Below are 16978 nucleotides of genomic sequence, written 5' to 3'. Positions count from 1 at the left end.
CAACACTTATGCTTGGATTGCCTGTAAAGATGAGATAATAAACAACTAGTCATCATTTTGTTTTTCTTGCTGACAAATTTTATAATAAAAAGACAACATAAGCTTGTTTTACCAGTAAACCTGGATAGGAAATCATGCATCTGTACGACATTTAATCCCAAAAACTATGAAAACATGTCTGTTTTAATCAAACCAACAATATTCTTATTTGCCAAAGATTACCCAAGTCAGGTGAGCTGCAAAAGTATTTGAGGTAGTTCTTAATTTTCTGAAAGAATACTTCATTTGTGTAAGCACTTATTTTTCTTAAAGTCAACAAAATAGAGCTCTTTTATAATTTCATTTTGAAGCATTAAAAGGAGATAGAAACTATGATACCTATATCATACATACAGACATATATAAATGTAAACAGCAACGGATCTTATAGCTTTCATTTAAATATCTTAGCCATGTTCCGGGTACAATAATATAAAACTCCTGAATGTATTAAAGAATATCTGGATCCAAATTGTTCTTCTGGCCAATGGAACAAGATTTCTTGCCCAGATGGCTAAAGCTTTTGAATAAGATTTGTAAAGGGACTTTTAAGATTTTTTTTCATTTGATTTCTGTAAGGAACCTTATAAAGAGGCAATTTTTTATTCATTTAATCTTTTAGATGCCTCTGTGTACCAATTAAAGAATGCATCCCATTGCTTTTGTGGCATTTTTGAACCTTTCTTTTCTAATGCACCTTGCAAGTGAACAGTTTTATCTAGGTCAAAATTTTCCCTCTGTGGCCACTGTAACTCTTAAGTTGTCCTCAGCAAAGTTAACCCATTTTTCCAAAAATACACATGTTCCTCATAATTATTGCTCATAAAGTTAGCCACTGTCCCAGAAAGTGGCGTCTCAGACTCCTGGAGTCCCAGACTCCTTAGATTTGGAGGAGCTCACTTTCAAAAGGCACCTGCCTGAGGCTTTTAACTAGATCCATCTCAGTTAATTATCAGATCTGATTTGCTCCTGGACCCAGTCCTGTCTAAGAATTGTTCAAATAAACTTGGAGAACTCAAAACACAAATTCCTGAAGCTTGGAATCTGAGATAGAACTCACCCATGACCTCCAATTGCTACAAGAGAAAAACTGGCACAATGAGCCCTGTCAGGTACCCTTACTTGGTCACTCAATGCTCCTGACGGTCACTGGATTTCTACTTCAGATCCCACTTCTGACACCAATCTGTTAAAAGGAAAGCTTTAGGCCAGGTGTGGTGGCTCACGCCTGTAATTCCAGCACTTTGGGAGGCCAAGGTGGGTGAATCACCTGAGGTCAGGAGTTCAAGACCAGCCTGGCCAACATGGTGAAACCCCGTCTCTACTAAGAATACAAAAATTAGCCAGGCATGGTGGCGGGCACCTGTAGTCCCAGCTACTCAGGAGGCTGAGGCAGGAGAATTGCTTGAAGCCAGGAGGTGGTGGTTGCAGTGAGCCAAGATCTCATCATTGCACTCCAGCCTGGGGGCCAAGAGCGAGACTCCGTCTCAAAAAAAAGAAAAAGAAAAAAGAAAAGCTTTAGACAAATTTAGCAGAGTTTATTTGAAAAAATAAGCAAATCATGAATTGAGCAGCATCCTAAACTAGTAAAGACTCAGCTGGGCATTGTGGCTCACACTCGTAATCCCAGCACTTTGGGAGGCTGAGGCAGGCAGATCACCTGAGGTCAGGAGTCCAAGACCAGCCTGGCTAACATGGTGAAACCCCATTTCTACTAAAAATAGAAAATATTAGCTGGGCATGGTGGCACACACCTGTAATCCCAGCTACTCAGGAGGCTAAGGCAGGAGAATGGCTTGAACCCGGGAGGCGGAGGTTGCAGTGGGCCAAGATTACACCATTGCATTCCATCTTGGGCAACAAGAGTGAAACTCCATCTCCAAAAAAAAAAAAAAACAAAAAACAAAAAAAAACACCTAAACCAGTAAAGGCTCGAAGAACTCCACCTGACTATGTGGTCAAATAGTACTTACAGACAGAAAAAAAGTAACATATAGAAATAGCCTATTCACAACTTGAAATTTGCCTTATCTGGACAGGTCTAAGCAGTCTGTAGTCTGCGATTGGCTGAAAGCTCAGTTGCAGTGATTGGCTGAGACTCAGCTACTTGTTACAAGAAATTCTCATGTCAGGTTTGTTTACATATTAAGCTGGGTGTCAGTTCACTATGTATGGAGGCAGCTTTAAGCCAAATTTAATCTAATTTAACACCTCCAGCTTGAAAGACAAAACTAAACCAAATCAACAAAGAAACAGAAAAAAGAAAATTCAATGATTTATGTGCATGCATAACTTTGATAAAAATAAAAATGATAATTATTTAAATTGGCAATTAGAAAATAGATAGCTATATCCTCGGGTAACAGATGTCTCTAGGTGGATGAGATTGTGGGTGGTTTTTCTTGTTGCTGATATTTTCTGTGCATCTCTAAAAAAACATCTAATGCTTTGCAAAGAACGTAAGAAACAGATTAGTACCTTGGTGGCCTTGGAGGAAACAATCTCAATAAAACATGTGTTTATTAATGAATGTATTCCCCCATCCCTTTCCAAAAAAGTTCATAGGTGTAGTTATAGTAAAAAGTAACAGGCAGTCTTGTCAGAGCCAGCAAGGTAACCCACCATCCTGGTTTGCCCAAGACCAGGCAGTTTCCCAAGATGCTGGACTTTCAGTGCTAAAACCAGAGACGTCCCATCCATACTGGAAAAGTTGATCACTCTAGTCTGTGTAATTTGCAAAGACTCTCCATATCCCTTGGTTCCTATGAATCTCAAATCCACCCGGTGAGGTCCAGGTGGGTCAGTGGATGGTCACCTCCATTTCAGAAGAGAGGCAGCTAAGGCTCAGGGAAGCTCCCTATCCCTGACCCAGAAAAAGCCTTAGGAGAAAGTGATCTTTTAAACTATGTGCATATATCACTTTGATAAAATTAAAAATTCGTTTTAAAAAAAGAGTGAGGGCTGGGCACGGTGGCTCACCCCTATAATCCCAGCACTTTGGGAGGCCGAGGCCGGCAGATCACGAGATCAAGAGATCGAGACCATGCCGGCCAACATGGTGAAACCCCGTCTCTACTAAAAATACAAAAAGTAGCTGGGCGTGGTGGTGCGCGCCTGTAGTCCCAGCTACTAGGGAGGCTGAGGCAGGAGAATCGCTTGAACCCAGGAGGTGGAAGTTGCAGTGAGCCAAGATGATACCATTGCACTCCAGCCTCTGGGCAACAGAGTGAAACTCAGTCTCAAAAAAAAAAAAAAAAAAAAAGAGTGGGAATCCAGACTAATAGAAAGAAAATCAGCCTGGGAGGGATGAACTGCAAATCATCCTGGGAGGGATGAACTGCAAAGGACCATGAGGTAACATGGGAGCAGTTTTGCAGGTGTATACAACTGTCAAAACTCACTGATTGTACACTTTAAATGGGCACAAGTTTTTGTTGCTCTTAAATTATGCCTCAATTAGAGAGAGAGAGAGAGAGAGAGAGAGAGAATATAAGGAAATGGGAGCAGTCATGGCATCCTTGGAGAACTCTCAAGGACGACAACTTCTCATTTGTGTATTTGGTCTCTTACCTCCTCGCCTGTCTTCCACTCCACCCGTGTCTCTGATGGAACATCTCTCTAGCTAAGCCATCTTCCTCAAAAGAGCCCAATTCTCTGTGAGGCTGCCACAGCACTAAACTGTTCTCTCTGTCCCCAGGACTCCAACCTGTCTGTGCACACAGACAACCCGGACCTCACTCCCTGCTTCCAGAACTCCCTGCTGGCCTGGGTGCCCTGCATCTACCTGTGGGTCGCCCTGCCCTGCTACCTGCTCTACCTGCGGTACCATGGTCATGGCTACATCATCCTCTCCCACCTGTCCAGGCTCAAGACGGTCAGTGGCCCAGGGATCTCCTACCGATGGGGCTGGGCCCTGGGGATTCTGTTTTTATTTTTTAATTAAATTTAATTAATTAATTAATTAATTTAGAGACAGTCTCACTCCGTCACCCAGGCTGCAGTGCAGTGGCATGATCTTGGCTCACTGCAACCTCTGCCTCCTGGGTTCAAGCGATTCTCCTGCCTTAGTCTCCTGAGTAGCTGGGATTACAGGCATGTGCCACCACATGCCCAGCTAATTTTTGTATTTTTAGTAGAGATGGGGTTTTGCCGTGTTGGCCAGGCTGGTCTCCAACTCCTGACCTCAGGTGATCTGCCTCCCAAAGTGCTGGGATTGCAGATGTGAGCCACCGTGCCCAGCCGGGGTTCTGCTTTTAACGAGGCCCTCTCCCACCTCCTCGGCTGGACTAGGTTACCCAGTCTCACCTGACCTGCTTGGGGCCATGGGAATGTGACAACTGAGAATATATACAGCCAGCTGACATATTCCTCACTTGGGAAAGTTTAAGCAAGTTCAGCAACGCTCTCCCCACCCCAAACAAGCTTCTGGCCAGCTCCATTCCCGGACCTCAGTGCCAGTCCCAGGCAGGTCTAGTAGATTCTGGCGGCTTCAAGTACAAAGACCCCTTCCCAGTGAGGACTGTCCTTGCCTCTGGGGATGAGGATTCCAATCTGTGCTCTCTTCACAGGTCCTGGGCGTCCTGCTGTGGTGCGTCTCCTGGGCGGACCTTTTTTACTCCTTTCATGGCCTGGTCCATGGCCGGGCCCCTGCCCCTGTTTTCTTCATCACCCCCCTGGTGGTGGGGATCACCATGGTCAGTGTGGGGCCCTGGGAAAGTGGATGGGGGAGGTCTCCAGTGGGTTGTGGACTGTGATAAGGAAACTGTGGGCTCTGAAGAGAGGGCTGGACACGTTGGGAGTGGGAAGAAGAAGGGGGTGGTCCCAGAAACTTCTGGTCATGTGGGATGGGGAGAAATGGAGGCAGGTCCAGATGTGTGTGTTCTGCCCGGGCCTCCCTGCCCTCCCTGCACAGCTGCTGGCCACCCTGCTGATACAGTATGAGCGGCTGCAGGGCGTACAGTCTTCGGGGGTCCTCATTATCTTCTGGTTCCTGTGTGTGGTCTGCGACATCATCCCCTTCCGCTCCAAGATCCTTTCAGCCAAGGCAGAGGTAAGGTCGGGGAGAGGGGAACCTGCCAGGTTTAGCCCTGATAGGAGGGTGCCCTCAGCGTTCAAAGTCACTGCTGGATCCCAGGTCCCTCCCGGAGGCTTCAAGTACAAACACAATTGTGTTGTTCTCCACTTGCCGCATTTCTACCTGGAAGCAGGCTGAGGAGGGGCACCAGTGTAACACAGGAATGAGCAAAGATGCCACCACTGTTGGACCGTCATGTGAGGGTAGGGGGCTGTTCCACAGCACCCACCCAGCAAGTGCAATGTCTGACGTGGGTGTCAGTCAGTGTCCCTGTAATGAACACATGTGTGCAGACACGTGTGAAGAGTTCTGGTTTGCCTAGAGGTCCCATTAGCACGTTCCCTTCCTTTCTTCCCGCCTCCTTCAGTTCCTGGCCTTCCTCTTGATCTTCAGTGGCTGTGATGTTGGGCTGGTGGGATGGAACACTGCAGGCCAACCTAGTGCCTCCCATTTCTCCATCTCAGCGGGAAGCAGGCAAGGAGAGTAGCTAAGAACATAGGCCCTGAACAACCCAATTGCTCCCCGTGTGGACTCGGGCAGGTCGCTGAAACCTTTGGAGCCTCATTTCCTTAATTGCAGAAAGGGCATCATGGGCTGTCCTGCCTGTAGGCTGGTGTCCCAGTTAGACAAGGTCATGTAGGTAAGGTGCTGGCACCACACCTGGCACAGGTGACACACCTGGTCCTCGCTGAACCAGAGCCCCCTTGTGATCCTTCCCCATCTCTCAGAGTCCTCTGAGTGGGGACCTGGAGGCCCCCAGGTACTGCCTTCTGCCCCAGAGGAGCCTGATGCCCCAAGGGACTCTGCAGGGCAGGAGCTTCAGGCCCAGGCTTTTCCAATGCTTCTGACGCCGCTCCACTCTCCCACCCAGGGCGAGATCTCAGACCCCTTCCGCTTCACCACTTTCTACATCCACTTTGCCCTGGTACTGTGTGCCCTCATCTTGGCCTGCTTCAGGGAGAAACCTCCATTTTTCTCCGCAAAGAATGTCGACCCTGTGAGTCTGCCATGGAGGGTGCGAGGGCTCCACAGCTCAGTCTTCAGCCCAGCTCTGACCAGCAGCTCCAAACCCCTCTAGCTCCTTTCAAAGTGGGAGAGAGGTCATCTCCACAATCTGTAAACTGGGGCTTGGAGCAGGAAGGAACAAGGGTCCCCTCCATTTCCCTACTCTGCTTTGAGAGGGTGGTGGGCACTCCTGATTCCCCCATCCTATTCTCTCGCCTTCTAGAACCCCTACCCCGAGACCAGCGCTGGCTTTCTCTCCCGCCTGTTTTTCTGGTGGTTCACAAAGTGAGTTGGCTCTTGCACCAGCCCGGGCCAGAGGGAGGGGAGGGATGGCAGGTGAGATGGAGGAAGGTGAGCAAGCCAGCAGTTTAGGGACCTGGCTGGCCACCTACCCCACCCCCCACTGCAGTGGGCACGGGTCAGATGAGGGTGGGGAAGTGGTCTGGGAGGGCGGCCGAATGCAGAGGCCTGGCCTGGCCCAGCGCCACCCCCAGGCTACAGGCCAGCTCTGCATCTGGCAGGCTGCGGGGACAGGCCCAGGAGGCTAGAAGAAGACTATCATTAGTTCTGAGCTCTTCTGTTTGTGATAAACTTGCAGCCTGCCATCTCCTTGGCTGCCCCTCAGAGCGGCTTGAGCAGGATAATTGTGTCTGTGACCTGGGTGACTGCTCATTAACCCCACAGCACTGAGGAAGCACCCGAGGCTGGGGCCGAATCTCCCAGGCCTTGTCCTCACCCAGGGCCCCAGCCAGAGTGGATTCCATCACCAGGGCCTGCGGTGGAGAAGAGATGGGGCACCTGGGGAGGAGGAGGAGAAGGGGGTAGTGGTAGGAACTTAGGAGGGACAGCCAGTGACCTCCAGCCTGTTCGCTGAGGAAATGAAGGAGACACCTTTCATGGTCACAGTGCCCGAGGGAGACCCTCCCTTCTGGAGACCCTGGGGCCCTGGAGACACTGGCCCTTGGCTCCAGGCTGCTAAACCCTGACCCTCTGCGGGGCTGCCTACGGGCTTCACCTCTCCGCAGGATGGCCATCTATGGCTACCGGCATCCCCTGGAGGAGAAGGACCTCTGGTCCCTGAAGGAGGAGGACAGATCCCAGATGGTGGTGCAGCAGCTGCTGGAGGCATGGAGGAAGCAGGAAAAGCAGACGGCAAGGTGAGGCCCTCCCCCTGCCCGCAGCCCCACCACCCAGCCCCTTCGCTTACCCCAGGTCTCCTGCAGATGACGCTGGTAGACCTGGGAGGGTGGCATTCCTGGGGTGGGGAGCAGAGCAGGACCAGGTGATTTCTTGACAGCCTCAGGACCATTCTATGGGAAGCTTAGGCCTGGAAGGGGCTAGTTCTCCCAGCTCTGGTGGGGGCAGGAGAATGGCTGGCAGTTTGGAGCACCTACTCCATCCCAGGTCCCATCCTAAGCATATAAATGAACTCACTTAATTTTTCAACAGCCCTAAAGGGTAGGTTCTAGTGTCCCTGTGTTACATATGGGGACAATGGGACTGGGCGTGATGGCCCACACCTGTAATCCCAACACTTTGGGATGCCAAGGCAGGAGGATTGCTTGAGTCCAGGAGTTCAAGATAAGCCTGGGCAATATAGTGAGACCTGGTCTCTACAAAAAGTAAACAAAATGAGCCGGGCATGGTGGCATGCACCTGTAATCCCAGCGACTTGAGAGGCTGAGGTGGGAGGATCATTTGAGCCCGAGAGGTCAAGGCTGCAGTGAGCTGAGATTGTGCCACTGTACTCCAGTCTGGGCAATAGAGTGAGACCTTATCTCAACAACAACAGAAACAGATGGAGACACTGAAGCACAGAAATGTAACAGAGGACCTCCCAGGGTCCCCAGGTTGATGGTGACAGAGGTGGAATCCACATGGAGCTGGTTGGCCCCAGAGGTCCTCCTCGTATCACTGCACTACCTTGACTGACTGAAAGGGCTGATTCCAGGGTCAGGAGCCAGCATACCCCTGCCGAATTCTGCCTCCTCCTGTCTGGAGGCAGGGGCTGAATGAAATGATCTTCCCCTGAGGGGTCTTCCCACTGGCAGCCTCCTATCAAGGACCACAAACCTGTCTCTGGCCAACTGCCTCGTCAAGAGAGCTGGGGCTCAGCATCATCCTTCCCCACCCAATTCTGACCCCAGGATTGAACCCTCCCTCCTCCCATCCACAATCCAGGCCTAGGAGTTCAATGTTTGCTCAGCCTGGAGCTTCTGGTTGTCACCAGCTGTTGGAGGAAACTGGGCCTGGGCGTGGTTAGCAGTATCCTGGTTTTCATAGCTTGGAGCCTCCAGGAAGACCTATGGGCCCCCAGTCTGCCTGCTGCACCCCCTCTCAGTCCCTCCATGCCACTCCACCCACTTCCTGTTCAGCTGCCCGGTGGCTGTGCCACCAGCCATCCTCGATCTTATCTCCCCTTCCCTCTTGGCATTCTCCCTGGAGCCAGCACTGGGGAGGCAGGGAGAGGGCCAGACGCAGGAGGATAGCTGGGTTTTAGAGCCCTTGTGGTAGCAGTCTGGCCACCCCTTCAGATGCTCTCTGGCAGCTGAGGACAGAGTCACTTGTGCAATTCTTATGCTGTCTATCCCCCTCCCAGCTCTGAGAGCCAAGAAAACAGCTCCCTCCTCCTCCTCACTCCTAGCCAACCCAGCCTAGCCCTTGGCTTCCTGGAGCCCCTGTCCCCATTCCTAACCCACTGCTTCTTCCTCCCCGGACCAGATACAAGGCTGCAGCAGCACCTGGGAAAAACGCCTCCAGCGAGGACGAGGTGCTGCTGGGTGCCCAGCCCAGGCCCCGGAAGCCCTCTTTCCTGCGGGCCCTGCTGGCCACCTTCGGCTCCAGTTTCCTCATCAGCGCCTGCTTCAAGCTGATCCAGGACCTGCTGTCCTTCATTAATCCGCAGCTGCTCAGGTCTGTCCACCCTCCGGCTCACCACAGCCCTACCCTGGGCAGCAGGGCTGGCTGGCTGGCCCAGAGGAAGGAACAACGTACAGTGAAAAGAACCCCAGACCAGGAACCAGGGAGGCTAGCTCCACTTTCCATATGACCCTTGGCAAGAGGCATTGCCTGACTTGTTTCCTCACTCACATTCAACTTAGAATTTCTGTGCATATCCTATGTGCCAGGCACCCTGGTGCGTACGTTAACAAGCATTGGGTCTTTAAACCTTCCCAACAATCCTATGAGGAATTGCCCCGTTCCCATGTCACAGATGAGAAAGCAGGAACTCAGAGAGGTGAACTGACTTGGCCAAGGGCACACAGCAAAGAAGGAATCGGGTCTGAGTCTAGGACTCTGAGCTCCGACTGCAGTGCTCTGTCCTCACCATTAGGCTTTAACATCTGTCTCGGGAGTGGCTTGGACTAGAATGAGCTCTCAAATGAGAAGGTGGGAAGGAGAGCTGCAGGGAGCTGAGTCCCCACCTCCTTGCCCCTCCGTGCATGCATTAATTTGTTCGGCAAACACTTATTGAACCTCCAGGGTACCAGAATGGTGCTTGATGCTAGGGATCTGAGGTCAGTAAGACAGGGTCCTGAGGTCTTATGGGAGAAACCAGCGTCTAAATCAATTAGAATTCAGTGGGGGGCGGAAGTGTTCTCAGGTGTCTGGAAAACCCCCAGAGGGGCAAAGAAGCCAGCCTGGGATGGAGCAGGGAGCGCCCACTGGCTCAGGAGATCAAAAAAATTTGGAGAGACAAGTAGGTGAAGAAATAGGAGAAAGTTCAGCCTCAGCTTAGTCACAAAGCCCTGAAACAGCATGACTCAGGTGTTTCTGAGTGGCAGAGGAAATGGCAACGAGAGGGAGGGGCAGGAAAACAGAGAGAGGGAGAGCTAAGGATATCCTTGAAAGATCTGAGCCAGGGAGGGGCATCTGGCTTCAAGGATCTCCTGCCAGGAGTGTGGGGGATGTAGGGCAGGGTGGCTGGATGGAAGCGGGCCAACCCGGTCAGATGGAGTCCAGGCCAGGAATGAGACAAGCATTCAGGAGCTATTCGGGAGATGGGCGTGTGTGCCAGAGAGACAGAGGAGTGCCAGGCAACCTGGGTGCTGGCCGGGGTAACTGGAGGATGATGGATCTTCTGCTGAGATGATGGGCTCAGTGAGAGGAGGAAGCTGGGCGTGGGGCAAGGTGGTGGATGGAGTCTGGTCACGTTGGGCCAGCTAGCTGGAAGTCAGACTCTTGAGTCTAAGAGTTTGAGACCAGCCTGAGCAACATAGCAAGACCCTGTCTTTACAAAAAACAAAAAGTTAAAATATTAGCCAGGCCTGGTGGCAAACGCCTAGAGTCAGTCCTAGCTACTCAAGAGGCTGAGGTGGGAAGACTGCTTGAGCCTGAGAGGCTGAGGCTGCCATGAGCTGTGATGGCGCCACTGCACTCAAGTCTAGGTGACAGAGAGAGACCCTGTTTCAAAAAAAAAAAAAAAAAAGAAAGAGAGAGAGAGAAAGAGAGACACCAGTCACTGGGCACTGGTCTGGGGCCACTGGGGCCCACTCTACTCCAATATGACCTCCTCACCAAATGAGGCCACCTTCACAGATACCAAGGGTTGGGAGCTGAACATATCTTTTTGGAAGACACAACTCAAGCTATCACAGAAGGGGAGGCCTGGCTATGATTATGGCTGGAGGGCTCCATGGGGTCGACAGGAGAGTGTCCCAACGATGAAGAGACTTGGTCATGTCAATAGGTGAAGGTGTAGAGCTTCCAGCAGAGGTGGCCAGGATGAAGCTCAGTGGCAGAGGGGGCAACAGCACAGCAAACACCTAAGGAGGCAGAGGAAGGCCAGGGCTCGAGGGCAGGGACATCCTCCGACAGCCTGAGCACCAGAAAAAGGAGGACAAGCCACTGGAGGGCAGTTCATGGGTGGCAAGGAGTTTGTGAGTGGCAGGGAGTCCTCAATGGGTGGCTAAGCAAGAAGGCAGGTAGTTGCTGAGAGGGGTGGGAGGCTGGGACAGGCCTGAAGGGAAGAGAAGAGAGGTGAAGAAGGCCCCAAGATCGGGGGCAGATTAGGGACCCAGAGAAGGTCCCTAGGCAGTGCTGGGGGCCACTGAGGTTGGAAAGGTGGATTTGTGCGGTGAGAGTATTTGTGGTCATATGGCAGAATCTAGAGCCCCCAGCAGCCTAGGAGAAGGAGCAGGGAAGTCCAATCAATGGAAACGTGGCATTTCTTCCCGCCATATGTCAGGAGGTAAGAAGGCAGGCAGGTGAGGCTGGTGGTGAGAGCGTGATAGATAGGGTGTGCAGCAGAGTCCGTGGTGGATAGAGAAGGAGGCGAAGGCAGAGTGGAGCTAGGACGTCATGGTCTTGAGGCAGTACTGGGTTGGCCCTCCCTGGCCCAAGGGGTTGGAGGGGGTGGAGGTTTCAGAGGCCGGGGGTGCAGTGGAGACTGTGGGTAAGAGCAAAGGGCAGCAGAGGAGGGAGCAGCCATGGGGGGAGCACTGCTCACCTCACCCCTCTCTCCTCCCCACAGCGTCCTGATCAGGTTTATCTCCAACCCCACGGCCCCCTCCTGGTGGGGCTTCCTGGTGGCTGGGCTGATGTTCCTGTGTTCCATGATGCAGTCGCTGATATTACAACAGTATTACCAGTGCATCTTCGTGACTGGGCTGAAGTTTCGTACTGGGATCATAGGTGTCATCTATAGGAAGGTCAGCTGGAGCAAGACCCAGGGGAGAGGCTGGCCCTGGGCAGCTTGCAAGAGGCTCGCAGCCAAGTCCACCCATCTACTGTCTACCTGCAGGCTCTGGTTATCACCAATTCGGTCAAACGTGCGTCCACCGTGGGGGAAATTGTCAACCTCATGTCAGTGGATGCCCAGCGCTTCATGGACCTTGCCCCCTTCCTCAACCTGCTGTGGTCAGCACCCCTGCAGATCATCCTGGCGATCTACTTCCTCTGGCAGGTAACTCTCCAACCCTGACCTCTGCCCACTTCCTCTGACCTTGCTGCCGAAGTGGCAAGAGAAGATTATTCTGGAACTGGGCGCATGGCACATACTCGTAGGCCCAGCTACTCAGACGGCTGAGGCAGGAGGATCACTTGAGCCCAAGAGTTCTGGCTGCAGTGCGCCACGATTGTGCCTGCGAATAGCCACCGCACTCCAGCCTGGGCAACATAGCAAGACCTTGCATCTAAAAAGAAAGAAAACAAACAAACAAACAAACAAAAAACAAAAAAAGAAAGAAAGAGGGTTACTCTGGGTTAGCAGAGGGGATATAGAATTGACACAAGAGCTGGCCAGGCACGGTGGCTCATGCCTGTAATCCCAGCATTTTGGGAGGCCAAGACAGGTGGATCACAAGGTCAGGAGTTTAAGAGCAGCCTGGCCAGGATGGTGAGACCCCGTCTCTACTAAAAATACAAAAATTAGCCAGATGCGGTGGTGGGTGCCTGTAGTCACAGCTACTCAGGAGGCTGAGGCAGGAGAATCGCTTGAACCCGGGAGGCAGAGGTTGCAGTGAGCTGAGATCATGCCACTGCACTCTAGCCTGGGTGACAGAGCAAGACTCTGTCCCAAAAAAAAAGAATTGACACAAGAGCTTCCCTAGGCATTGGTGGGGATGGAAGAATAGGACTTCGAGGATGCTGATGTCTGCAACGGAATCTTCCCAACATCTGTTACTATCCTTCCCGCAGAAGCCAGGGAGGAAAGAAAGACTTGGAGGGAGGTGGGTGTGACTCTGGCTGTCATCGTCTATATTTGCCTTCTGTGTGTCTGGACACCCTTCTATGTCTACTGTCTATCCCTGTCGTCGTTCTCTAATGGCTGGCTGCTTCTACAAATGTTGTGGTCATTCTGAATTTCTGTTTGGCCAACCGCCATCTTTTGCTTCCTGCCCATCTACACATTTCAAGTCAACAGGCCTCTGTTTGTCTGTTGGGTTCTCTCTGTAGACTTTGGTAATCTGTCCCTATGTGTCTCATCTATCCACCGGTGTCTCCTCAGAACCTAGGTCCCTCTGTCCTGGCTGGAGTTGCTCTCATGGTCTTACTGATTCCACTTAACGGAGCTGTGGCTGTGAAGATGCGTGCCTTCCAGGTAGGTGCTGTCCGGGGTGCATCCTCCTGCCTGGGGCACCTGGCTGGCCTGGGGCACCTTCCCTGGGGGAAGGTGTCCACTAACCTTGGGGCCTCCCAGCTACCTTGCTTCCTGAGTATGGATGGCTACTAGCCACTTGCAGAAACCATAGCTTGCTCTTCCCTCACAACCCTCAGAGGGTTTTACTGACATTCTCATTTTGTAGCAGAAGAACCAACGCTTAGAGAAATAATGGCAGTCCAGAATCAGGCAGGGCTGGGACTTGAACCTGAGTATCCTGGTCTAATGATGAGTTTTCCCACTGCACTGTGCTAATCATGAATAGCCAGTCACTCAGTCCACTATTTGCAAACATTTATTAAAGTATATTTTGTCTTTTTTTTGAGACAGAGTCTCTCTTGGTCACCCAGGCTGGAATGCAGTGGCATGATCTCGGCTCACTGCAACCTCTGCCTCCCGGGTTCAAGTGATCCTCCCGCCTCAGCCTCCCTAGTAGCTGGGACTACAGGCACATGCCACCCGGCTCATTTTTTTTTTTTTTTTTTTTTTTTTTTAGTAGAGATGGGGTTTCACCATGTTGGCCAGGCTGGTCTGAAACTCCTGACCTCAGGTGATCCGTTAATCTTAACCTCCCAAAGTGCTGGGATTACAGGTATGAGCCATCCTACCTGGCCTATTGAAGTCTAGTAGCTTCCCACTGCCCATAGGAAAAATGACAGACTCCCTAAGAATACCCAGCAGGCTTCTACTTACCTTGCAAGTCCTCACCCCCTGGGGAATGGCCACGTTCCAGCCAGTCTGGCCTTCTTTCTTTTCTCCACAGCACCAAGCTCAGGGTACCTCTAGGGGCCACCACGTATACTGTTCCCTCTGCCTGGAATGCTTGTCATCCCCCTCCTTGCCTGCCTAACTCCTTTCCTTCCCTTACCTTTCGTCATTAAAGTCACTTCCTCGGCTGGGCACAGTGACTCATGCCTGTAATCCCAGAGCTTTGGGGGGCCGAGACAGGTGGATCACCTGAGGTTGGGAGATTGAGACCAGCCAGACCAACATGGAGAAATCCTGTTTCTACTAAAAATACAAAATTAGCCGGGTGTGGTGGCACATGCCTGTAATCCCAGCTACTCTGGAGTCTGAGGCAGGAGAATCCCTTGAACCCGGGAGGCGGAGGTTGCAGTGAGCCTAGATCGTGCCATTGCACTCCAGCCTGGGCAACGAGAGCGAACCTCCATCTCAAAAAAAAAAATAAGTAACTTCCTCCAGAGGCCCACCCTGACTGCCCAGTCTCAGTCTAAGGTAGTTTCCCTGCCACCACCTCAGTACTTTCTTACAGGATCCTGTGATTTCCCATCAGAACACACATAATGATTAATAATTAAGCATTTACTCAGACCATTGCTTATTGTATGCCTCCCCCATCAGACCATCAGCTGTATGATGGCAGGGGCCTTGTCTGAATTCACTGTGACAAATTCCACATGTAGCCCATGGCCTGGCACATAGTAGGCACTCCATAAATGGGGGTTGAATGAATACATTAATCTGGTGTGCCACACCTTGGGCTAAGGTCTCGGAGAACAAAGAGAAATAAACAGCCCATCCCCTCAGGAAGTTCACAGTCTGATTAGAGAAACATATGTAAAGGAATGGTTATGGAACAAAAGGAAAGTGCAATGTGCTTTAGAAACCTAGGGAAGGGGACCAGGTGTGGTGGCTCACACCTGTAATCCCAGCACTTGGGGAGGCCAAGGTGGGAGGATCACATGAGGCCAGAAGTTTGAAACCAGCATGGGCAACATAGTAAGACCTTGTCTCTACAAAAAAATTTAAAAATTAGCTGGGCATGGTGGTTCATGCCTGTAGTTCCAGCTACTCAGGAAGCTGAGAGAGGAGGATCAAAGGAGCCCAGAAGTTTGAGGCTGCAGTGAGCTATGATAGTACCGCTGCAGTCCAGCCTGGGCAACACAGTGAGACGCCATCTCTAAAATAAACAGTAATAGCAATAAGAAGAAGAAGAAAAAGAAGAAGTAGGAGAAGAAACCCAGGGCAGGGGACAGAGGATGCTGCCTGGGGAGGCCAGTGCAGTGGCACTGAGGGTGGAGCTGGATCTCGTCAGGCAGAGGACACGGGGAGGCAGTGGCCATGCATTCCAGGCCAAGGCACAGCACAGGCCCAGCAAGGAGGTGTGAGAAGGCATAGTGGGCAGCGTGGAATGGCTGCAATGGATAAGATTGGACGGAAGGTAGGACCCTGTGGGCAGGAGGTCAGGAGAGGGAGCAGGTGTGCCACTGCCACTCTTTCTGCCCGCACAGGTAAAGCAAATGAAATTGAAGGACTCGCGCATCAAGCTGATGAGTGAGATCCTGAATGGCATCAAGGTGCTGAAGCTGTACGCCTGGGAACCCAGCTTCCTGAAGCAGGTGGAGGGCATCAGGCAGGGTGAGCTCCAGCTGCTGCGCACGGCGGCCTACCTCCACGCCATATCCACCTTCACCTGGATGTGTACCCCCTTCCTGGTGAGGCTCGGCACTGGGCTGGGCCCCTGCCTCCAGGGTTCTAGGTGCCCAGGCATGGCCAGGGCTCAGTGGACTCCACCCTGACACCACCCCCGTGCTGCTCAGGTGACCCTAATCACCCTCTGGGTGTACGTGTATGTGGACCCAAACAATGTGCTGGACGCCGAGAAGGCCTTCGTGTCTGTGTCCTTGTTTGATATCTTAAGACTTCCCCTCAACATGCTGCCCCAGTTAATCAGCAACCTGACTCAGGTAACCCTGGGGAGGGCTGGGGGCTCTTCTGGAGTTGGAACAGGTTGTTGGGGTCAGGGAAGGGTCATTTAGGGCAAGGGATAATCAGGGGGAGTTACTGGATTCAGGGAAGGTCGCTAGCATTATGAAGAGCTATTCAAGGTTGAACGAGGTCATTAAGGTCAGGGGTCAATTGGAGTCACAGGTGGTCAGGTCAGGTCTCTAGAAACCTGAGTTCTGTAGATAGCCTCCTGTTACCAGCCTGGACTTTCTCTTTGGGCAGTGGGAGCCGTGGAAGACTCAGTCGTGGGAGGGACGCCAGTGCTAGCGTCTGGGCCCTCAGGGGGTCCTGCCTAGCCCAGGACGCTGGGGACAGGGTGCGGGTAGGGGTTGGGGGTTGCGAAAGTACAATCTCTAGGGCTGACTCACATCCTCCTGCAGGCCAGTGTGTCTCTGAAACGGATCCAGCAATTCCTGACTCAAGATGAACTGGACCCCCAGTGTGTGGAAAGAAAGACCATCTCCCCAGGTCTAGAGAGCCCCTGCCTGGGCTGCCTGCCTCAGTCCTAACCCCAGAAAAACCTGTTTCAAGCTTTTCCATTGTTCTCTCCTGACCCCTTTTCTTCTTCCTCTCTTCACATCTGCTTTGACTCTGTGACCTCCTTCTCCCTTTTCTGGGTTCTCTGCTCTCCTCTGCCCTTCCCCACAGGGCTCCCCACATCCCTTTCTTCCTCCCTTCTCCCAAGGATCCCTTCCCCATGGCCCAGGCTCATCCCCTGTCCTCCTTTCCCCTGCCCCCCAGCCTCCCTGCCGGCTACCCCATCCCTTGGGCTCCCTGCCTGACCCTGCCCACCTTGGTCCTCTCAGGCTATGCCATCACCATACACAGTGGCACCTTCACCTGGGCCCAGGACCTGCCCCCCACCCTGCACAGGTACCAGCTTCTCCCACTACCTTCCCAGCTACCCACAGTGGGCCGGAAGTTCAGATCAATAGCAGCACCCTGCAAAGCCTTTGACCAAGAATGCAGGAAGAGCTTCAGCTTGCGAGGGTGGTGTCTGGAAGGGAGGA

General features: G+C 52.0%; 1 protein-coding gene across 6 annotated transcripts in view; it reads left to right on the top strand.

The window, feature by feature from the left end:
* ABCC3 (ATP binding cassette subfamily C member 3) overlaps positions 1-16978 on the top strand; it is a 56832-nt gene that overhangs the window by 17057 nt on the left and 22797 nt on the right. For 4 of the 6 annotated variants that reach the window (XR_012425660.1, XR_012425661.1, XM_045374993.3 and 1 more), the window contains exons 2-15: positions 3737-3913; positions 4608-4733; positions 4952-5089; positions 5985-6110; positions 6342-6403; positions 7144-7275; positions 8840-9031; positions 11592-11769; positions 11862-12023; positions 13068-13160; positions 15473-15676; positions 15782-15928; positions 16349-16436; positions 16775-16841. Coding sequence is in view for 4 of the 6 variants with exons in the window: in XM_045374993.3 (XP_045230928.2) it covers positions 3737-3913; positions 4608-4733; positions 4952-5089; positions 5985-6110; positions 6342-6403; positions 7144-7275; positions 8840-9031; positions 11592-11769; positions 11862-12023; positions 13068-13160; positions 15473-15676; positions 15782-15928; positions 16349-16436; positions 16775-16841 (1892 nt within the window). In the remaining 2 variants the exon portion in view is untranslated. Of the gene's footprint in view, positions 1-3736; positions 3914-4607; positions 4734-4951; positions 5090-5984; positions 6111-6341; positions 6404-7143; positions 7276-8839; positions 9032-11591; positions 11770-11861; positions 12024-12757; positions 12790-13067; positions 13161-15472; positions 15677-15781; positions 15929-16348; positions 16437-16774; positions 16842-16978 lie in introns of those variants that run through there. The other 2 variants (XM_074019327.1, XM_074019328.1) reach the window with 2 other exon arrangements.

This window comes from Macaca fascicularis, chromosome 16 (genome assembly GCF_037993035.2).
Source record: "Macaca fascicularis isolate 582-1 chromosome 16, T2T-MFA8v1.1".
In the NCBI taxonomy this organism is placed as follows: Eukaryota; Metazoa; Chordata; class Mammalia; order Primates; family Cercopithecidae; genus Macaca; species Macaca fascicularis.
The sequence above is the reverse complement of the archived record's forward strand: the minus strand, read 5'-3'. Positions and strand labels throughout refer to the sequence as shown.